At 50.4% G+C, this 23,770-nt stretch overlaps 1 protein-coding gene across 1 annotated transcript; it reads left to right on the top strand.

The window, feature by feature from the left end:
* The first annotated feature begins 7,958 nt into the window (after nt 1–7,958).
* Nucleotides 7,959–20,747, top strand: LOC126938330 (angiotensin-converting enzyme-like protein Ace3). Its single transcript, XM_050762380.1, is given in 16 exon segments — nt 7,959–8,120; nt 8,492–8,650; nt 8,889–8,976; nt 9,136–9,279; nt 10,013–10,204; nt 10,294–10,391; nt 10,483–10,616; nt 10,618–10,653; nt 11,261–11,484; nt 11,608–11,752; nt 14,291–14,389; nt 14,880–14,972; nt 14,974–15,000; nt 19,833–20,017; nt 20,420–20,638; nt 20,641–20,747. Coding segments are annotated over 16 exon segments (2,100 nt in total). The 3' UTR covers nt 20,736–20,747.
* Nucleotides 20,748–23,770: the final 3,023 nt, after the last annotated feature.

Raw genomic sequence — 23,770 nt, 5'->3', positions numbered from 1 at the left:
TTTATGATTACGTAGGACAATGGAATTTATAAACATGTCCTCTAAATAGTTCCAAGCCATCTACCACTGAAGACTTCTTGACTTATCCCCCCTTTTCCCAGCCTATGTTTTGAAAGCTCTTTGTTTACCAAAGGTCATCATCACATAACCCCCTTTCCTTTTTTTTTTTTTTTTTTTTTAAGACGGAGTCTTGCTCTTGTTGCCCAGGCTGGAGTGCAGTGGTGTGATCTCAGCTCATTGTAACCTCCACTTCCTGGGTTCAAGCGATTGTCCCGCCTCAACCTCCTGAGTAGCTGGGATTACAGGCGCCCGCCACCACGCCTGGCTAATTTTTTGTGTTTTTAGTAGAGATGGGGTTTAATCATGTTGGCCAGGCTGGTCTCGAATTCCTGACCTCAGGTGATCCACCCGCCTTGGCCTCCCAAAGTGCTGGAATTACAGCCACGAGCCCACGCCTGGCCCCCCTTTCCTATTTTTATGAACCACAGAGGTTCATGCTGCCTGTCAGAGCTTGTGGACAATGTGAGGTCACCAGCTTTCAGCACCCAAAGGACTGTACTGCAGCTGGGGGAAGAGAAACTCCCCACTGCATTGGCCTGACTAGGCTTACCCTCTGGGCTTTTTGAGATAGTACATTTTTTTTTTTTTTTTTTTTTTTTTTTTTTTTGAGACAGAATCTCGCTCTGTCACCCAGGCTGGAGTGTTGGAGTGCAGTGGCACGATCTCGGCTCACTGCAACCTCCACCTCCTGAGTTCAAGCAATTCTCCTGCCTCAGCCTCCCAAGTAGCTGGGCTACTACTACAGGAGCACGCCACCACGCCCAGCTAATTTCTTTTGTATTTTAGTAGAGATGGGGTTTCACCATGTTGCCCAGGCTGGTCTTGAACTCCTGAGCTCAGGCAGTCCACCTGCCTCGGCCTCCCAAAGTGTTAGGATTACAGGCGTGAGCCACCGCACCGGGCCCTGATAGTATCATTCTTTAGATGCCTGCTTCTGCCTCCTTGGGTGAGTGGGGACAGGCAGGGGATACCTGGAAGGTAGCAGAGGAAGACAAGGCGGTAACAGCAGGAAGAGGGAACAACCCAGTGTTTTCTACCAGTGGCCCTGAAGGCTGAGCTCATCTCCGTGCTGTGGCTGCCAATGCCGCCCTTGGGTGACCAGCTCTTACCTACCCTGGCCACAGGTGGTGGCTGCCAGACAGTTTCTCTCATCTCCACACCCCTCCCGACCCTCCACATTCCTCCATCTGCCCAATCCCCTTCCCACCCACCCTGGCTTTTAACGTAAGTGAAAAAGTGGCTAACCCCACCTCTGCACTTACCACCTGTGTGACCTTGGGCAGTTCATTTTTGCAGTCTGCATTTTCTTTCTTATGGTTCTTATCCACCCTTTCAGGGTTGCCATGAAGATGAAATGAGATGATGTACAAAGTCCTAGTACAGAGTGTCTTCTCTTTATAATGAATGCATCATCTCCTGAAAAAGCTAGCTTCATAACATCCCCAGATCAGCCAAGTCCAGATCAGCCCCCTTATTTGAGACAGGAAGAGGAACCGGGGCAATCGGGTGATAGAGGTGGACTGAAAACTCCCATCTCCCAGCTGCCTTCCAGGAACTTCCCCACTACACATCCTTGCACGGTCAGTCAACTGTCTTCTTACTGGGAGCACACGGAGCTCGTCCACTGGGGCCCACAGCTTGCCTCAGTTTCCGGGAGTACTCAGCCGTCTCCCTGTGTCGCCTCTCCTCATCCCTCTCTCCCTCATCCTCTCTCCCCATGTCGGCTCTCCCTCATCCTCTCCCCTCTCCTTTGAGGACCCCCATGAAACCCTGCCTGGGGCTTTCTGTGTTGCCCTCTGTCTCGTAACTCTTGCTCATAGCGCTCACCCCATTTCCTGTCCTGTGTGCCTGACAATTCCCCACCTGTGTCCTCAAGGCCCAGTGATTCTGATGTTTAGCCTACTGTTTAATCTGGCTGTCGAGAGTTTTGTTGTTCCAATTTAGTCCCTATATTTTTCATTTTAGCATCCCTGCTTCTTTCAAACCTCCTGTGTTTTCATAAAAGCCTATTTTTGCCTCACAGATTCTGTTCTCTGAATCACTTTAAAAACCTTGTTTTTTTAAAATTGTGTCAAAATATACATAATGTAAACTTACCATCTTAACCGTTTTTAAGTGTACAATTTGGTGGCACTAAGTACATTCACATTGTTGATTGCAGCCATCACCACCATCCATCTCCAGAACAGTTTCATTTGTGTGTGTGTGACAAGGTGCCCCCAAAAAAGGTGCTTACTCTGTTGTCCAGACTCACTGCAGCCTCGACCTCCTGGGTTCAAGCAATCCTCCCACCTTAACCTCCTCAGTAGCTGGGAGCACAGGCATGCACCACCACATTCAGATACTTTTTAAAAAAGTTTTTAGTAGAGGACAAGCACGGTGGCTCATGCCTGTAATCCTAGCACTTGGGAGACCAAGGTGATAGGATCACTTGAGGTCAGGAGTTCAAGACCAGCCTGGCCAAAAATGGCAAAACCTCATCTCTGCTAAAAATACAAGAATTAGCTGGGCATGGTGGGGGTCACCTGTAATCCCAGCCACTTGGGAGTCTGAGGCAGGAGAATCACTTGCACCCGGGAGGCAGAGGTTGCAGTGAGCCGGGATCATCCCATTATACTCCAGACTGGGCGACAGAGCAAGGCTCTGTCTCAAAAAAGAAAAAAAAAATTCTTTTTTTTTAGTAGGGATGGGGTCTCCTTATGTTGTCCAGGCTTGTCTTGAGCTCCTGGGCTAAAGTGATCCACCTGCCTTGGCCTCCCAAAGTGCTGGGATTACAGGTATGAGCCATAGTACCCAGCCTCTGTACCCATGAAACATAAAATCATACAGTATTTTTTTTGTCTCTGGCTTGTCTCAGCATAATGTTTTCAGTGTTTATACATGCTATAGGATGTGTTAGAATTTCCTTCCCTCTTAGGCTGAGTAATATTCCATTACATGTATATACCACATTTTGTTTATCCGTTCATTCATCCATGAACGAATGGGTTTCCACCTTTTGGCTATGGTGAATAATGTTACTATGAACTGTAAAAAAGGTAATTCAAAATCAAAGCTGTTAAAACTTTAAATTATTCTGAGCCTTGAAGGAAGGTAATTGTGGGACCTGAGTCACTTACAGGCAGCTGTGAACTTTGTTTCCCTAATTATGGATTACTCCTTTTCCTCTTAGCTGCATTGTTTTGTAAAATGTTATAAAAGACTGAAGGGTGCCACAGAAGTTTCCTTTCCTCTTTTCTGTTGAACTTCATTATAGATTAACTTTCCTCTTCCTTCTCCTACTCAAAGACCTCAGGACTGTCACACTGTCCAAGATGTGTTAAGTGTACTCTTTTAAATTGAAAAAAAGAAAATAAGCTATTATTAATCAAATTGCTGTAACTCATAAACCAAACTTATATGGGAAATGTTGTGATTCTACCTAATTTCTTAGTTTTCTGACTATAAAGTAAGACCTTAAACTTCTCAACTTCAGAGCACGGACGCCATTTCTTTGGAGCCAGTGAGAAGGGCCATCCTCAGCTTCACGTTCGAATAAACCTGTTAAACTGGATTCTGATCTTGTTTTATTATTTCAGGTTGACAGAACACTGTGTACAAATATTTGTTTGAGTCCCGGCTTTCAGTTCTATTGTCTATATACCCAGGAGAATTGCTAGATCATATGGTAATTCAATGTTTATTTTTTTTTAAGAAACCACCAGACTGTTTTCCACAGCGGCTCTGCCATTTCCCATTACCCCCAACAATGCGCAAGGTTTCCAATTTCTCCACATGTTGACCGACTCTTGTTTTCTGTTTTTTTGATAACAGCCACCCTAATGGGTGGCTTTGATTTGCCTTTCCCTAATAATTAGTGATGTTGAGCATCTTTTCCTGTGCTCATGAGCAACTCATGTATTTTCTTTAGAGAGATGTCTACCCAAGTCCTTTGCCCATCTTTGTTTTGCTGTTGTTGTTGTTTGTTTGTTTGTTTTTAGATGGAGTCTCACTTTGTCACACAGGCTGGAATGCAGTAGTGCGATCTTGGCTCACTGCAACCTCCACCTCCTGGGTTCAAGCAATTCTCCTGTCTCAGCCTCCTGAGTAGCTGGGACTATAGGCGCCCACCACCATGCCTGTCTAATTTTTGTATTTTTTTAGTAGAGACAGGGTTTCACCATATTGGTCAGGCTGGTCTCGAACTCCTCACCTCAGGTGATCCACCCACCTCGGCCTTCCAAAGTGCTGGGATTACAGGTGTGAGCCACCATGCCTAGCCCTTTGCCCATCTTTGAATGTTGAGTTTGAGGAGTTCTTTATATGTTCTGGATATTAATTCCTTAGCAGATCTGTGAGTAACAGATATTTTCTCCCATTCCATGGGTTGCCTTTTTGCTCTGTTATAGCATCTTTTGAGATGCAAAAGTTTAAAATTTTGATGAGGTTCAATTTGCTTATTTTTTCTTTTGTTGCCTTTGCTTTTGGTGTCATATCCAAGCAATCATTGCCAAATCCAATGTCATGAAACTTTCCCCTATGTTCTAAGAATTTTGTAGACTTCGTTTTTTTGTTCCCTCTTTCTTCTCCTACACAAAGATCTCATGACTGTCACGTTGTCCAAGATAAGGTGTTAAATGTACTCTTTTATTATTTTTATTTTATTTATTTATTTTTTGAGACAGAGTCTCATTCTGTCACCCAGGTTACAGTGTAGTGGTGCGATCTTGGCTCACTGCAACCTCTGCCTCCCGGGTTGAAGCGGTTCTCCAGCCTCAGCCTCCCGAGTAGCTGGGATTACAGGCATGTGCCACCATGCCTGCCTAATTTTTGTATTTTTAGTAGAGACAGGGTTTCACCATGTTGGTCAGGCTGGTCTTGAACTCCTGACCTCAAGTGATCCACCCGCCTCAACCTCCCAAAGTGCTGGGATTACAGGCATGAGCCACTGCACCCAGCCTTAAATGTACTCTTTTAAATTGAAAAAAGAAAATAAGCTGTGACCCATTTTTGAGTTAATTTTTATATATGGCATAAAGACGTGCATTTTAAGTCCCTTTTGGATTGCTCTGAGACTTGTCCTTCCTCCGTTGCAGTCTGCTTCATTCATTGTGTCTGCAGTTTAGCACAAGCTCTGGAACCAACCATAGGATATTGAGTCCCATTTCCACCATTTGCTGGCTGTGTGACTAAGAGCAAATTCCTCAACCTTTCTGTGCCCCTGTTTCCTCATCTATAAAATGGGAGTGTTGATCACAGTACTTACCTCATGGGTTTGTTGTGAGGATTCATATGTTGAAAGCCCCCAAATGGTCCCTAGCACCTAGAAAGTGCTCAGTGAGGGTTGGTAATTATTATTATCCCTCCTGAAACTGGATTTTCTCTTATACCTGGTGTAAACTGGACCTATCAGCCATCTTCAGTTGAAACAGCCTTCTGCACAATCCCATGCATGCACCTGACGCTTGCAGGGGCAAAGACGTCATTTCCATTGGGATCAGCTATCCCCCCACACCAATGCTGCAGCTCTCTGGATGGATGCACCCTGACCTCCCCTGTGTTGGAGGAGAGGTGGGCGTGTTGAATCATGGAGGCAGACTTCGCCTTTGTCGTTCTCGTGATAGTGACTGAGTTCTCAAGATCTGGTTGTTTAAAAGTGTGTAGCACCTCCCCCTTCTCTCTCTCTCCTGCCACCATGTGAAGATGTGCCTGCTTCCCTTTCGTCTCCCACCATGATTGTAAGTTTCCTGAGGCTTCCCCAGCCATGCTTCCTGTACAGCCTGTGGAACTGTAGAGTCAATTAAACCTCTTTTCTTTATAAATTACCCAGTCTCAGGTAGTTCTCTATAGCAATGTGAGAATGGACTAATACATGTCTATATGCTTGAAGCAGGAAGGGAGACTTCTCTGTGAGCTCAGTCGATCAGCTTAACCAGAAGTGTCACTATCCTTTTCTTCCTTTCCTCATGTTATAAATATATTTTACCCATAATGGATCATATTTTGGGGGTTATTTGGTCAGTTTCTGTAGTCGTGGTATCAGCCCATGTGTAGAGGTGGGGCCTTTTTGAACATGTGAGCCTTTGTGGGCTGAGAGTGATGGAAGGCAACACAGGGTACAGGGATTCTGAGTGTGGAGGGAAGTGAGTCTGAGGAGAAACCCAAGGTGAGACAGATGGAGCTGGCCTCCACAGACCTCAGTGCAAGAGTACTGGGGGTAACCACAGACTTACAGAGAGCTGGTGTCTTGCCAGCTGGTTTTCAGATCAGGCTCAGGTACTCATGGGCATGCACCCTGGATGGAAGGTGCCAGCCTCGCCTCTCCACACCCCACCCAGTCCCTGCCTCGTGTGCCTTCTCCTGATTGCAAACTCATAATATTAGGGTCTCCCTGGAGAAACAGGTGTGATGGGGAGGGCCCTGCACAGCCCTGATGATGATTGCACAGCCTATAAGAGAGAAAAAGCCTGAACATGTGAACATAAGAGGTCAAGTTAGAAGAACCTGGAAAGACAACCTGGCTTCCAGAGACCCAGATATATTAACTCCATCTATCCATCCATCCACCCACCCACCCATCCATCCATCCATCCATCCATCCATCCACCCACCCACCCACCCATCCATCCATCCATCCATCCACCCACCCACCCACCCACCCATCCATCCATCCATCCATCCATCCACCCACCCACCCATCCATCCATCCATCCATCCATCCATCCACCCACCCACCCATCCACCCATCCATCCATCCATCCATCCATCCATCCATCCATCCACCCATCCGTCCGTCCATCCATCCGTCCATCCATCCGTCCGTCCATCCATCCGTCCGTCCGTCCATCCATCCGTCCACCTATCCATCCATCCATCCATCCATCCATCCATCCACCCACCCATCCATCCATCCATCCATCCATCCATCCATCCATCCATCCATCCATCCACCCATCCGTCCATCCATCCATCCACCCGTCCGTCCGTCCGTCCGTCCGTCCGTCTGTCCACCCACCCACCCACCCATCCATCCATCCATCCACCCATCCATCCATCCATCCATCCGTCCATCCACCCATCCGTCCGTCCGTCCATCCACCCATCCACCCATCCGTCCATCCACCCATCCACCCATCCGTCCATCCATCCATCCATCCATCCGTCCATCCACCTATCCATCCATCCGTCCATCCACCCATCCACCCATCCACCCATCCATCCACCCACCCACCCACCCACCCACCCATCCATCCATCCATCCACCCACCCACCCATCCGTCCGTCCGTCCGTCCATCCGTCCGTCCGTCCATCCATCCATCCACCCACCTATCCATCCATCCATCCATCCACCTATCCATCCATCCATCCATCCATCATCCCATCCACCTGCTCAGAAGTGGTCCCAGCCTATGGAGGGAGGGCCTCATCAATCCCTGGCCATAACCCAAGGGTGGCTCCAGCCCCAGGGAAAAGTGACCAAGGAGAGCCGAACAAGTTCTGGCCTAAAAGTCAAGACCCCGGTTCCTCCTTCTGGCTCTGCCATTAGCTAACCACATGAGCCAGATCACTTGGCTTGACTTTCTGGACCTCAGTCTCCCCACCTGTAAAATGGGGACAGTTGGACCAGGAGGTGGATGGGCCTTTCCAGTTCTAACATTCTGTGGCTGAGCCTCTGGCCCTTGATGTCACAATATGGAGCTGGCTTGTGATTGGCCCATAGCCTCATCCAGCTCTGCTGTTTTCTTGGTCATGGGTGCAGACAGATTCGCCCTGGACCTTCCCTACTTGTGCTCCTCTGTTACGGGCAGCTGTTGCCTTGCCTCTGGATCAAGGATGAACATAGTTTAGGTGTGGCTGAGACCCCAAGAAGCATGGGACCAGAGAAGGGGACTGGGTGGGGACAGGACCTTCCCAGCACATGGTGCCCATATCCTTCCCTGCAGATGACTTCTACAATGAGACTAAGACCAAGATCTTCCGGCAGTTTTATGACCAAACAGCTAAAGTTGTGTTGAACCAGTTCATGGAGGCCACTTGGCACTATGTCACCAACATCACCAGGAAAAATCAGGAGGAGATGGTATGGTGTCATCTCCACCCCAGCCTCTCCTCTCTTTGCTCTTTTCAGGGATTTGGGACCATGGGGCACCACACTTCCTGCCCCCATCCCAAGCAAGAGGAACTAGGGAAGCCCCAGTGTACATATCAAAGCGGGCTGCAAGTTCTGGGCCTCCTGGAAGCCCTAAACTTTCTCCAGTCAAGAATCTCTTGCTTCTTGTCCTTTGTAAATCTCACCTCCTTGCTTTTAGGGACCCAGGTTTCTGCCCTCTCCCTCTTAGCAAATCTTGTTCCCTAAGCCAATGGGATTAGGGAGTCAGTTAGGGTGCCATGGCCCTGGAGGTCAAGTGGGACCCTTCCCCTGTCCCCCAACCTTGCTGGCCCTCTTTGCAGCTGCACAAGGACATGGAGAGGTCCCAGTTCATGATTTACTTTGGCACCCGGGCCTGCCTGTTTAAGGTCGCCCAGTTCCAGAACCAGGATTTGAATCGCATGCTGAGAAAGCTGCAGAACATAGACAAGGTGGCCCTGCCCAAGGACGAGCTGCGGGAGGTGATGGATGGAGCCCCCAGGCCTTTGGGCACATGCTCCCTGGCCCCAGGGGTCTGGTGGGGCAGCCAGAGTGTCTGGGGCGGAAGGGAGGCAGGGGGTGGAGGAGAGGCAAGATCAGAACTTCTTCTGGAGAAGGAGAGGAGTAGAGGTGGGGGTGCCGATCTCTCCTGGCTGAGGGCGAGCACTGAGGGCAGGCCCAGGGGCACTGGCCTACCCTGGGTAACACCTGTCCCCTCAGTATAACGAGCTTCTGGCCGACATGGAGATGACATACAGTATGGCCCAGGTGTGCCTGAATGAGAGGCCCTGCCTGTCCCTGGAGCCTGGTGAACACCCAAGCCCTGTCCCACCCAACCACAGAATCTCCAGCACTCAGTCCCTTCCAGGGGCCCCTCCCAGTCCTCAACCACCCTCCTTTATTGCCAGGAGGGTGAGGGCAGAGGCAGGTGGGAGTGGGTCCCCCATGGCTCCTTTTCTGGGCATAGAACTCAAAGAAGTCATGGCCACCTCCAGGAACAAAGAGGAGCTGCTATGGGCCTGGCAGGGCTGGCGGGATGCCATGGGCCGCCAGATCCGCACCACCTTTGAGCACTACGTGGAGCTCAGCAACAAGGTTGCACAGCTCAATGGTGAGCAGACAGGACGCCACGGGGCTCAGAGCGATGGCAAGGAAGGGGCAAAGCTGAGCTTTCCCAGGATGAAGGCGGCCATAGGGCCCTGGAGGCAGGACCTATGAGCCCTGCAGCTGGGCTCTCCAAATATTCATGGAGCACCTATGTGCTAGGTGCTGGGGAGGTTCTGAGGACACACAGGTGAAAAGACAGGTGCCTGTTCTCATGCACCTATGGTCCTGCGGGGAGGCAGACCATATTCAGTAAATACCGGTCTCTCACTACCACCTGGGGTGTTGCAGAATAGGAAGGGGCTGCTAAGAAAGAGAATGAGAAGAGGCTGCTGCAGATAAGTGGTCAGGGAAGGCCTCTGACATTTATCCAAGACCTGAAAGATGGGCAAAAGAGGGGGAGCAAGATGTGAAAGAAGAGCATCCTAGGCAGAGGCTCCGCAGCAGGAGGAGCTGGTGCTCTGGAAGACCTGAAAGAAGCCCAGGTGGCCGCAGGGCTAAGGATGAGGTGGGATGAGAGGGGACTCAGGGCCTTGCAGGCATGGTGAGGAGCTCGGATCGTGGACTTTGCTCAGTGCCTTTCCAAAATGGGCAGGTATTCTCCCCGTTTTGCCAAAGAAGACCCAGAGGGTCAGCGAGGTTGAGTTGCTTCCCTAGAAGGTGTCTGGGTCTCTTGTCAGCTAGGCCAGGGGTAAAGGGTGAGATGGTGAGCTCCTAGTGAGTCCTCTCTCCTGTCCTAGGTTACAAAGACATGGGAGCCTTGTGGCGCTCCAAGTATGAGTCAGACACCCTGAAGCAAGACCTGGAGCGGTTCTTCCAGGAGCTGCGGCCACTCTAGCTGAACCTACACGCCTACATGCACCGGACCCTCCACCGCCACTATGGGCCCGAGCTCATCGACCTGAGGGGGCCCATCCCTGCCCACCTCCGGGGTAAAGGCCCTGCTGGTGGCCGAGGTGAGTGCCAGATAAAGGCAGAGACTGTCTCCAGCCTCCCCTTAGCCCCTCTCCTCTTCTTCCAGGGAACATGTGGGCTCAGTCCTCGGTCAACATCTTAGACCTGGTCCTGCCCTTCCCGAAGAAGATCCCTGAAGATGTCACAAAGATCATGAAAGGCCAGGTTAGTGCTTGGCCTGTCTGTCCCTGCCCCTCCCCATCGTCATCCTTGGGCAAACAAGGCAGCGCCCTACATATCCCCTCTTCTCCCCCAGCACTGGAAATCAGAGAAAATGTTTGAAGACTCTGAGAAATTCTTCACCTCCCTGGGGCTGCTGCCTGCCCCACCCAGTTTCTGGAAAAAGTTGATGCTGACGAGGCCAACTGATGGGCAAGAGGTGGAGTGTCACCTCTGCATGGAACTTCTACCTTGACGATGACTTCGGGTGCTCACGGAGGTACCACACACCTGGCCCTCTCCTCTCCCCTCTCTGCTTGTCTTAGGTGTGGGCGGGGGAGAGCCGGGGCAGGGGAGGGGGAAAGGCAAGCGAGAAATACAGAAGGAAAGGTGGCGTGAGAGCAAAGGGCTTGGTTGCTAGTTGGATATGGGGCCTAGACTGAGAAAGAACAATTGCCAGCCAGACGTGGTGGCTCACACCTATAATCCTAGCACTTTGGGAGGCCAAGGCAGTGGATCACGTGAAGTCAGGAGTTCGAGACCAGCCTGGCCAACATGGTGAAACCCTGTCTCTACTAAAAATACAAAAATTAGCCAGGTGGGGTGGCGTGTGCCTGTAATCCCAGCTACCCAGGAGGCTGAGGCAGGAGAATCACTGGAACCTGGGAGCCAGAGGCTGCAGTGAGCTGAGATGGCACCATTGCACTCCAACCTGGGGGACAGAGTAAAACTCTGTCTCAAAAACAAACAAACAAACAAAAAGAACAACTGCAGAGCCCTATCTGGGCTCCAACCTGACCACACAATCCCTCGAGGAGTCTGAATGGGAAAACTCCCTTTCTCCATGCTCCTTAACCCATGCCCTTTGCTTGTATAATAAAGAAGTGCACGGAAGTGACCATAGAAGACCTGCTCTCCATCTTCCACAAGATGGGCCGTATCCAGTACTTTCTGCAGTACAAGAACCTTTCCATCATCTTCTGTGAAGGTGCCAACTCAGCCTTTGAAGAGGCTGTGGGGTCTGTGATCACCCTCTCGGCCTCCTCCCACAAGCACCTGCTCAACATAGGCCTGCTCAGCCTCAAGCACCAGGACTCAGGTGATGAGGACCAAGGGCCCAAGCCTGGGGCCGCCGCTAGGGCTCGATGGGGTCAGGGCTCTCGGGCAAAGCTACGGGAAGATCCCAGGGGTCACCTCTTGACTGCCCTCACCCTCTTCCCAGAGGATGAAGTCAATTTCCTGATGCGAATTGCCCTGGAGAAGATTGCCTTCATCCCCTTCGGCTACCTGATGGACCTGTTTCACTGGAAGGTCTTTGACGGCAGCATTCGGAAAGACATCTACAATCAGGAGTGGTGGAACCTCAGGTGGGTTTGTTACTATTTTCCACCAGACGGGCCATTTCCAGGACTTTCTGCAGCACAAGAACCTCTCTATAATCTTCCACGCAGGCACTGAGCAGGTCTCTTAGCCTTTCTAGGCTTCAGTCTCCTTATCTGTGAAAAATGGACCCTGGTGTTTGACCCCACTTGCTCTCTGGGTGGCTGGGAAGCTTACACAATGATTGCAACTGGGCTTCTCCAATCACAGAGCATTAACCACCAGGCAGGCCCTCCCACACCTCCCTCCCTTCCTGGTGCCAGGCAATGGGGTGTGCGGGGGCCTGAGCACTTTCCTTTCTGGGGAAAGACTCCCCATGGGAGATAGGCAGGCCCCTAAAATGCACACATGCCTGCCTTGGGCTTAACACTCCCCAAGCTGCCATGGGAACCCACCAGCAGTTGGGAGGCATCACTTTCGAGTGAGGGACCCCCAGGTTACACCTCATCACTGACCCCTGGCCATTTGATGGGATAATAAATGCCTGTGACCAGGGCTTCTCCATATCTGCCAGGCCTTGGACTGACCAGCTTCAGTCTGCTGGTCACAGTGTGATTTGGGGTTGCCAGGGGGCGCTCCTGGCTCTGAAACAGGCTCTTACTTTTTTTGTTTGTTTTTTGAGACAGGGCCTCGCTCTGTCACTCAAGCTGGAGTACAGTGGCATGATCACGGCTCACTTCAGACCTGACCTCCCAGCCTCAATCAATCCTCCTTCCTCAGCCTCCTGAGTAGCTGGGACTACAGGCGTGCACCACCACACTGGCCAGTTTTGTGTAATTTTTTTTTTAGAGATGGGGTTTGCCATGGTGCCCAGGTTTAAACTCCTGGGCTCAAGTGATCTGCCTGCCTAGGCCTCCCAAAGTGCTGGGATTACAGACATGAGCCACTGTGCCTGGCCTTTTATGTTGAATTTGAACATTTACAACCACCTTGCATTGTGATCATTTCAAAATGCTCAGCTCACAGAAGCAGCAGCTGAAGCTCACGGGAGGTCACAAACCAGCCCAAGGTCACACAGCAAACCAACGGGTGTCAGAGCTGGGAGCTCCTCTCTCCCCTTGTCCTCTTACTCCCACCCTTGACTTCAGGAGCAGGTCCCCCCTGTGGGCTTGGCAGAGTCTTGACCTTGTGCCTCTCTAAGGTCACCCTAATAGGCCATCTGAGGCACCCACAGGAGGCTTCTGTCAGCCCTGCCCACCACCCTAGCTGATGGAACCCAGGGGTTAAGCAGGAGGGGTGGCAACTCCCTGGGCCTTGAATAAGGCCCTGTCAACTGGGAGGGAAGCTCCTGACACTCTGTTGAACTTGGAGATGGTTCAGAGGCTCCAGTGAGCCAATGATGAAGGTTGTGTTTGAGACAGGGTCTCACTTTGTTGCCAAGGCTGGAGGGCAGTGGAGCAATCATGGCTCACTGCAGCCCTGACCTCCTGGGCTCAAGCAATCCTCCTGCCTTAGCACCCAAGTAGCTGGGACTGCAGATGCGCACCAGCACATCTGGCTCATTTTTGTATTTTTTTAGGGACAGGGTCTCACTTTGTTGCTCAGGCTGGTCTCAAACTCCTGGGCTCAAACAATCTTCCAACATCAGCCTCCCAAAGTGCTGGGATTACAGGTGTGAGCCACCACACGCAGCCTACTTCCTTCCATTTTATAGACATTTTACAACAAGACTCGGAGACAATCAGCAACTTTCCCACAGTCGCACAGCTCAGAGGGGCAAAACCAGACCTTCAGGTCATCAGGGTGCGACTGTGATTAGCTCTGTGTCCTGCGGCCAATTCCCTGATCGCCAAACCTTGGTTTCCTCATCTGCAAAATGGGAATAATAGTAGTACTGCCCTACAGGGATGTTTCTCTGTTTTCTTCTCAAGACTTCTTACTAGATGAAACGACTTTGTTTATTGGTCTGTAATCTGTCCTCCACTGTTAGGATGTAAGCAGGGGCCTTGCCTCCCCGGCTCCCCCACTGGTACCTCCTCCAGAGACCAGGACGGTGTTGAGTGCATGCGTGAGTCTATGTGGAAAGCCGGACGTGGTTCTGAGCATAGAGGAAGTGCTCAGTCAGTGTTAACTGCTATTGTTTTACTCTGATTCCCGATCCCATGTGTTTTCATTTATTTAATCAATCAAAATGCATTAGGTATCCTCAGCCTGCCAAGTCCAATTTTGATAGACATGCAGGTGCTTTGAAAAGAAAAAGGCAGGCCAGGTGTAGTGGCTCACACCTATAATCCCAGCTACTTGGGAGGCTGAGACAAGAGAATAGCTTGAACCCAGGAGGGTGAGGTTGCAGTGGGCCGAGATCACGCCACTGCACTTCAGCTTGCACAACAGGGCAAGACTCTGAAAAAAAAAAAAAAAGAGAGAAGAAAGAAGATAGAAGGAAGGAAGGGAGGGAGGGAGGGAGGGAGGGAGGAAGGAAGGAAGGAAGGAAGGAAGGAAGGAAGGAAGGAAGGAAGGAAGGAAGGAAAAGAGAGAGGCTCCAAGAACCTGCCAGACACCACCACCAAGCTTTTCCCTGCCAGGTTAAAATACCAGGGCTTATGGCCCCCTGTTCCTCACTCAGAGGAAGACTTTGATCCAGGTGCCAAGTTCCACATTTCTGCTGGTGTGCCCTACATATGGTAAAGGGCTGGGTCCTGTTGGCAGTGCCAGTCCTAGGAGTTGAGGGGCATGGGAACTGGAGCGAGGATTTGCAGGAAGGCCCTAGGTCCAAATGTCACCCTGCACCCCTGCCATCTCTTCCTGTTGGGTTGCACAGCCTTCTGAGGTCTCTGACCTAGAATCCTTTGAGCTTTTGCATCAGGTCCTGTGCAGAGGGCAGAGCTGATGGGAATATTCTAGACCATCCCTGTTGTCCCTTGGAGGAGGGCAGGTCAGAGTGGGGCAAGGGTTGGGGTGACTGCTGGTTCAGAAAGCTAGAGAAGGAGAGCCCCCCAGTACTCTAGGGTCAGCCCAAGGCTAGGCCCTGCCCAAGGAGCCTCCGCCTAGGCAGTGACTGCTGACATGCGGCCCTTGTGGCCACTGCATGTCAGAGCTGCCTGGTCCCAAGTGGCTCTGAGTTTCCCACTCCTGGTCTCCACTCCCTAGCCTGCCCTCACGTTTCTCAAACAGATACTTCCTCAGTCTGGTGCTCCAGTTCCAGTTCCATGAAACACTGTGCAAAGCCTCAGGCCACATGGGTCCACTGCACCAGTGTGACATCTACAGCCAAGATTGCCGGGGAGCTCCTGGGGTGAGTGCCCTCTTCCTTCATTTGTTCTTGGCTCCCCCATCTCCCTTTAAGGAAGTTCTGCTCCAGGCTCCCTCTCCACCCCCAACGACACTAGACACCTTGAGCAGAGCTTTATTAAGCTTATATTCTAGCGGAAGTTCTTCCTCACGTCAGACTGCAGTCTTTCCTACATTAATCAGAGCCCATTTCCTCTTGTGTAGCCTTCTGTGTTCAGAGACACTGCTTAGGCTAGGCACAGTGGCTCACACCTGTAATCCCGGCACTTTGGGAAGTCGAGGCAGGTGGATCACCTGAGGTCAGGAGTTCAAAACCAGCCTGACCAACATGATGAAACCCCGTCTCTACCAAAAATACAAAAATTAGCTGGGCATGGTGGCAGGCGCCTGTAATCCCAGCTATTTGAGAGGCTAAGGCAGGAGAATCACTTGAACCTGGGAGGTGGATGTTGCAGTGAGCCGAGACTGCACCATTGCACTCCAGCCTGGGCAACAAGAGTGAAACTCCATCTCAAAAAAATAAAAAGGAAAGAAAGAAAGAAAAGACACTGTTTAGCCCCTCCCACTAACACACACACACATGCACGCGCGCGCACACACACACACACACACACACGGCAGTAAGCCAAACTGTCCCAGACAGGAAGCCAGCATTGGGGTTCTACCTCAGGCTTCAGCCTTCCATCTGAATCTCCCTTATCCTTTCCTTACAAGGTGCTGACCTACCCTCTCAGCAGCACTTGGCATACCCTTGAGTGCAGTCTGTTTCTCCCATCTCTTCTTGGAGGTGCCCAAATCCAGTTCCCAGGCTGATCCAGGATGCTTTCACAGTAGTCTCTTGGCATGCTTCTGGTCAGCCTGTGGTCCACTTTGACCGTTGAGTCTTTTTCTCTGCACTTGGTGTTTAGCTTATTCTTTCCATGCCTACCTACGTGGCAGTGGTTTTTAGTCCTAAAGCAAACCCCGAAGGAGTAGGGGACTGAACTGAAAATGTGAAGCATTTACTACTACAGGGGGCACTCTCTGATGAATACTCTTACAATGTTTCATATTAGAATAATAGCTCTTAACTTTGCAAAGTGGATATTATTATCTGCCTTTTACAAATGATGAAACTGAAGGCAAGAGAGGTGGTGTCGTTGTGTGTCATTCATCTAGCAAGAAGCAAAGTCATGCTTTGAACCCATAACTGACTCCAGAACACATTATCTTTCACCCTGTTGGCCTCCATTAGTCAAAGAATACAGTCCCTGGTGGGCTTAGATCCAGGTCTAACTGGTTCCAAGATCAGCACCCCAACCTTGGAGATGTGGCTCTTACCCACTGACTTGATCATTTTCCTGTTGAATTTCAACAGATTTCAATAGGTCCATTTCCCTAATTGGTCAAGGTCATCTTGAGCTTTATTCCTGTCTCCTAGAGGATTAACACTGCCACAAATTTAGTATCCTTTGCAAATTTAATGAGCATATTTTTGATTCCACCATGCAGTTTATCTCTAACCACCAGGCCAGATGGAGTTTCAGGACTGATCCCCTGGACTTTGCTTCTAGGGAGGGCTGCACCTTGCATGACTGTTGTCCCCCTAGTAGATTTGGTCTTCCATCCTTTCATGTCTCTGGACTTTATTCTAGCTGATTGCCCAGCCTTGAGCTTTTCTGAACATGTTGAACATAAGGGCACCTCTCTGCTCTTTGCATTCATATCTCTGGCTGCCTGTCATTCATTCTTTCAGTAAACATTTACTTGTCTCCATACTGACCAGCTGCTCTGCATCCAACAGGGGAGGATGAACCACAGGATAAATAAATTTCATGGCCGGGCACGGTGGCTCACACCTGTAATCCCAGCATTTTGGGAGGCCGAGGCTGGCGGATCACCTGAGGTTAGGAGTTCGAGATCAGCCTGCCCAGCATGGCAAAACCCCGTCTGTACTACGAATACAAAAAATTAGCTGAGAGTGGTGGTGGTCGCCTATAATCCCAGGTACTTGGGAGGCTGAGGCAGGAGAATTGCTTGAACACGGGAGGCGGAGGTTGCAGTGAGCTGAGATCATGCCACTGCACTCCAGCCTGGGCGACAAAAGCGAAACTCCATCTCAAAAAAATAAATAAACAAATAAATTTCATAATACCAGGCAATAGAAAGGGGCTTTGGTGAACATAGAAAGAGGATTAGGAGGTCATGCCAGGGAACCAAGGAGGGAGTTTTGTCCTCAAATGCAAGTGTGCAAGAAATAGCAGAAAGCAGGCATGGTGGCTCACACCTATAACCCCAAAACTTTGGAAAGCCAAGATGGGAGGCTCCATCAAGCCCAGGAGTTTGAGACCAGAACAGGCAACATGGTTAGACCCTGTATCTACAAAAAGTGAACACAATTTAGCCAGGCATGGTGGCACGTACCTGTAGTCCCAACTACTCAGGAGGCTGAGGTGGGAGGATCGCTTAAGCCTCGGAGGTCAAGGCCGCAGTGCGCTGAGATCACACCACTGCAGTTCACCCTCAGCGACAGAGTGAGACCTCGTCTAAAAAAAAAAAAAAGAAAAAGAAAGAGAAAAAAATAGCAGATATCTCTTTTCTTTTTTTTATTTTCTTACTTTTCTTTTCTTTTTTCTTTTCTTTTCTTTTTTGAGACAGTCTCTGTTGCCCAGGCTGGAGTGCAGTGGTACGATCTTGGCTCACTACAACCTCTGCCTCCTGGGATCAAGTGATTCTCATGCCTCAGCCTCCAGAGCAGCTGGGATTACAGGCACACACCACCACGCCTGGCTATTTTTTGTATTTTTAGTGGAGACGGGGTTCCATCATGCTGGCCAGGCTGGTCTCGAACGTCTGGCCTCAAGGGATCCACCCACCTCAGCCTCCCAAAGTGCTGGGATTACAGGCGTGAGTCACCACATCTGGCTAAGATATCTGTTTTCTTTACATCAATTCACCTCTTTCATCCCACTGGATTGGTGGGACGTTTGACCTCAGTCATTTTCACCACTTCCCACCCTCACCCCACTCAAGGTGCACAGGGCTCTCAGGGTCTGACTTGGCACCAAAGCATGTGGCCAGTGAGTTATCTCTTGTCATTGCTCACCAGTCCCTGTGTGTCCCTGGCCAGACCCCTGGTCAGGGAAAACCCTGAATCCAGGCTTAGGACTTCACATAGCATTTTCTGAGCTATGGGCAGAGGAGAGGTTTCTGAGTAAGGAGGATGTCATGACCTTTGCAGATGATGAAATAGCAGCAGAGCAGAATATGGTTTGTGGAGGGGAGAGGAGATGCAAGTGCTTGCGGGGTAAAAGAGAAAGATTCTTGACTGCTCTTTTGCCTAATTGATCTTAAAACTTGGTTTTGCTACTTTTGATTCATCCTCCTAAACGTAATGGCCCTGAATCAGGCTCTGGGCTGGTTCTGTTGGGAATGGAGGGTTGAATTGCACCTGGTCAAAGTTCTCAAAGTCCCCCAGCCTCACCCCACCAGCCGTGGTGGGCCTGACCTTGTCCATGGGGTGTGTTGTTGTTACTTTGGAGTTGAAAGCTCCAGGCAGCATCCAGTCGTCACCTCTGCTGCTCTCTGGTCTCATGTCCTGTCCATAAGGGCTGTTGGCTGGCCTTTGGTCAAACATCTTGTCCCGCCCAGCCTGAAGGACTGTTTTTAAATGGGTAGATTCTCAATGGTTGAAGCTTTTCACCTACTAGGTTCTTCCTCTTACCCAGGAGCCAGCATCAGAACCTCTTACCTAGAGTTAGTTGTGGTTTTTCTTCACCAGTGGTTTCTGGCCCCACTGACCTTTGGTTTCCCCCCTTCATTATTTCCCAGTTGTTTATTAGCTGATGTGCATAAGCGTTTGGAAGCTACAAACCCTCCTTCATGATTGTGGGACTTAGTCCTCATCACAATGAGGGCAGGTATTCATGGAGCCCATTTTACTGATGAGGAAACTGAGCCCGAGAGAGGTTAAGTTGTCTGCCTAAGGTTATGCAGTCCATAAGTAGCACTGCTAGGTCAGGTTTAAGCCTGGGCCCTGTTAGTCTAGACCCCAAATTGTGACCGCTGGGCCTCTGGGTCCCAACTGTCTCCTGGTCGGATCAAGGAACAACAGGTTGGGAAGGATCAATATCTGCCCACCACTGCCTCTTCTGGGGGCTCTGGAGTGGAGAAGCCTGAAGCCCTGGCTTCAGCACACCTCATACTCCCACTGTGAGCCCAAGGGACCTAGCGTAAAGCTCAACCACCTGCCCTAAAGACTGGGTGTGCCGTGAAACACAGCTGACATTTGTGCAGCACTACAGGTGGTGTGCAGAGCACCTCCCACGCTCATGATGTTTCTAATCCTCCCAAACCCTCCCGAAACCAGAAAGGGGTGAAGAGCTGCCACTATCTACTGACATCGAGCACCTCACGGGTAACAGTGTCTCAGGACTTTATGCCTATTTGAGTCCAGGAGAATAATAATCATCACAGTATTACCAGTAGTACTAGTAATCATCATCATCATCAGTAGTTAACAAGTACTGCCTGCATGCTACACTCCCCAGCACCGGGCTTATTTAATCACCACAATGGCCCTTCGAGGTAGATACCATTATCATCTCCATTTTATGGATATGGAAACCCAGGCTCAGAAAGGTTACTTGCCCAAAGCCCCACAGCTACTAAATAGCAGAGCTGAGATTCAAACCCAGATTAGTCTTCTTTCAAACTTGTGATTGTATCCACTATGCCGAATTCTGTGGGAAAGTTCTGGCTGGCCAATCGCTGGGGCCAGGATTGGGTGCACTGGGGGCCTCAGCAGCACCAGCTGATGCCCCCACACAGCCCTCACAGCTGCATCCACTCCCCCAGGGATGCTCTAAAGCTGGGCTCAAGCAAGCCATGGCCAGAGGTCCTAAAGATGCTGACTGGGGAGTCTGAGGTGTGTATAAAGGCCCTCATGACCTACTTCATACCCCTACTGAACTGGCTGGTGACTGACAACATGCAGCAAGGGGACATCCTAGGCTGGCCAGACTTCAGCTGTTCCTTTGAAGGTTTGATAATCTGACCCTGGTTCCAGCTCTGGGCTAGCCCCAGGCTCCACCTTACCCTGCTCTATCCTAGTACCTACCCCTACCCAGCCTTAACCCCTGGCTCATTCATGACCTGGCTTGAACCAGCACAGCACTGCTGCTGTGGGACCCTGTCTGTACCAGGCCTGATGCAGCTTCAGCCAAGACCACCGCCCACACCCCAGCCCCTGGCTCAGTTGCTTCCTTGCACACTGTCCAGCTAGGCCGCCAGGCTGACATCTGAGCAAAGGGTCAGCATCTTGCCTCTGGTCCCTCGCATGCAGGGGCATGTAGTCCAATCAGATCTCCTTTGACAGCCACAGGAGATCCCAGGGGTCCCTCTCCAGTTCCACCTGCCCTATGATACTCCCATGTCTTTCACAGAAAAAGACACAGACAAAGTGACATTCCTGAATCTGAAGCTGGACCCCAACCAGGCTAAATTTGGGTACTGGGTGCTGCTGGCCCTGGGCTTTGTCATGTCTCTGGTGGTGCTGGGGCTGGCCTGCAGGCTGCACTCCCTGGAAAAACAGTCACTGACCCAAGACACTGAGATATTCAGCCCACTGCCCAATGCCTACTTCCTGGGCAGAGCCATGGAACCTGCCAGACTGTTAAAAGACAGTGGATGCTGCTGGGCCTGTGCCTTGTCCTGATGCTGTGCTCAATCAGCCTGGCCATCTGGATTTTCACAGAGTAAAGCAGGAAGCCTCTGTGGGTAAGAGCTGAATGGTGGAGCTGGGACTAGACACCAGTGAGACTGGTGAGGCTGGGGGGCAGGAGGAGGGAGGCTGAGCCAGAGAGTTGGGGGGAAGAGGAAGGGACAGCCTACATGCATAGTGCCCAATTATAGCTGGGTTCAGCTGTGGCAGATCTGGGTACATGTGACATTGTAATTGTGTATTTGCAAACTCATGTATGTGAGGCCGTGTGCACAAAAAACTGGCTCTATTTGATTCTATGTGTGTCCTGGGTTTCAGGCCAACCTCCTTCCCCTGGTGGCTCAGGACCTAAAGTTTTATTGACTCAATGGCTGTGTCCCTGCAAACCAGCCCCCACCCCAAGTCATGCCCAGAATTGGTTCTGCACACAGCCTTGTTTTCTTCAGTAGCCCAGTTATGGGGCTGCAGTGCCCAAGGAATCTTTGCTCTGGTTAGAAAAATGACTCTGCTTTAGTCCACTTCTGCTCTGGTTAGAAAAAGGACTCTGCTTCAGTCCACAGTACATAAAATGTACTCAAGTAGAACAGGACATTCCTTTACGAATCACCAGTGCCCAGGTTATGAGCACTGTGCTTTTATACCAACCAGCACATCTTTCTGCTAATCCTTGGGCCAGCCCTGCATTGGGCTACATAATCCAGCCCCCAAAAGCTCTTTGTTGACCAGTCGAGATGCAAGTAGCCTCACAAACTGCCCCATGGCTCTCCCTGCCCCAGCCTAAGCCCTTCCAAATGGAGACAGTGGGTTGCTGGGCACTGAGCCAGGTTTGATTAATGATTGACTTCTTTAATATTTAAACAAAGCTCATCTCAGCCACTCTGCTCTGGAGATGGCCTTGTTCAACGCACACACACACCTGCTGCCTGGCCCGTTGCCCTGGGGAGCGAGCATAGGACAAACAGCACCTTTTCAGGCTCAATGGGGGATGGGGAGGACAGGAAGGAGAGAACTGTAGGAGAATATTTGGGAAATTAGTGTTCTAGAAACAAGACTGGGGAAAGAATGGGAAGGCCTCTGCCCCTGCCTTTCCTAGTTCATTATCCTCAGCTTGGGTCTGCCTGCCACGAGGATGCTACATCCAATATTGGGGATTCAAAGTGTCTGGATGAAGGTTCCATGGACTCCTGGGGAGGCTGGAAGTCAGTGTGTGTCAGAGAATAGGGAAGACTTGAGGGGAAAGAGCATTACAGCCAGTAACTACAGAGAAGGGGTATCCTGGCTGCAACTGAGCTGGTGGGAGGGTGGCCAAAAGAGGAGACCAGGTCTCTCTGAATTAAGAATCTGAGCCCTGAAGTCAGGTGTTCAGGGGACAGAGATACTAGGCTGAGATCTCCATGGACCCTACCTCTGTCCAGGTTTCGAAAGGTCTTCCTGAGATCTGGCTGAGCCCAAGCACTTGCTCCAGCCCCAGGCTCTACAGCATCCTCGTTTGATGACTCTGTCCCTGCTCTTACTTTTCTGTGCCATAATGTCCTTATTTGTCCCTATTACTATCAGCTCTATAAGAGCTAAATGCACATCAGGAGTGTGCTGACTAGTAACAACTCTAGTCAGCACAGGCCATGGTGAACAAAAGGACTTGGAAATTGATGGAATGAGTAAGTGAATGAATGAATGAATGAATGAATGAATGTCCCACTGCCCAAGTCCCTCCTCAGAGTTCAGCACCCCATGCACTGAGCTCATGAGAAATTGCCCCTTCTTTTCCTCCACAGCCAGCCTGTCCAACAGAGGGGCAGCCAGGACATCTCTGCCCCCTTCTCATCCGCCAGCCACAGTGGCCAAAGAGGCCACCACTAGGCACTGTGGCTCTGCATGACAAAGGCACATACATCCCAGGACTCCAAGCCTGTCACCCGGACTCCAGCAAAAACCTCGCTGAGCCTCATTGTCTATCCTCCCTCCCCCACCCACCATTGTAGAGTTTATGTCACCAGAATATTTCTTTCATGTCTAATTGCTTAAGAACTTGGTTGTTCATCAATTAAATCCAGATGTTCAAAATGGCATCTGAGGGTCTTTATTAATTACCTCTTTCCTCCAAACTCACCTCTCCCATGCCCCCTTGTTCCCCTCACCCCAGCCTCTCTGCACTGACATCACCTTTGGCCTTTGCCTAAGGTGCACGCCCCATTTGAATGCTTGTCCTCCAAGATGAGGCTCAAAATTGCTCACCAAACCCTCTGCAGCACTACAAGCCCACCCAGGTGCTCAGTGAACAGTGGTTCCCTTCTCCCCTTCCTCTCCAGGAAGCCTCTTTCAATAAACCTCATCCCACCCCCATCTGCTTTTTCTAGTGTGTTCATTTTCAATCAGTACTCAGTACTCAGACACTTTTATCAGTGATCACTTGCTAATAGGTGGTTTTAAATCTGTTCTGGCCGGGCGCGGTGGCTCAAGCCTGTAATCCCAGCACTTTGGGAGGCCGAGACGGGTGGATCACGAGGTCAGGAGATCGAGACCATCCTGGCTGACATGGTGAAACCCCGTCTCTACTAAAAAATACAAAAAAACTAGCCGGGCGAGGTGGTGGGCGCCTGTAGTCCCAGCTACTCGGGAGGCTGAGGCAGGAGAATGGCGTGAACCCGGGAGGCGGAGCTTGCAGTGAGCCAAGATCACGCCACTGCACTCCAGCCTGGGCGGCAGAGCGAGACTCTGTCTCAAAAAAAAAAAAAAAAAAAAAAAAAAAAAAAAAAAAAAAAATCTGTTCTCCTTCCAAGATGTACCTGTATGCTAAGAGCTCTCAGGCCTCTGAAGAAGGCACCTTATTGCATACTTCCTTCTCTCTTTCTTTCTTTCTTTTCTTTTCTTTTTTTTTTTTTTTCTTTTTCTTTTTTTTTTTTTTTTTTTTTAGATGGAGTCTTGCTCTGTCTACCAGGCTGGAGTGCAGTGGTGCGATCTCGGCTCACTGCAACCTCCACCTCCCAGGTACAAGTGATTCTCCCACCTCAGCCTCCCGAGTAGCTGGGATTACAGGATGGCACGACCACATTCAGATAATTTTTGTATTTTC

This window comes from Macaca thibetana, chromosome 16 (genome assembly GCF_024542745.1).
Source record: "Macaca thibetana thibetana isolate TM-01 chromosome 16, ASM2454274v1, whole genome shotgun sequence".
Taxonomy (NCBI): domain Eukaryota; kingdom Metazoa; phylum Chordata; class Mammalia; order Primates; family Cercopithecidae; genus Macaca; species Macaca thibetana.
Note: the sequence above shows the minus strand (reverse complement) of the source record. Positions and strands in the feature narration are given on the sequence as shown.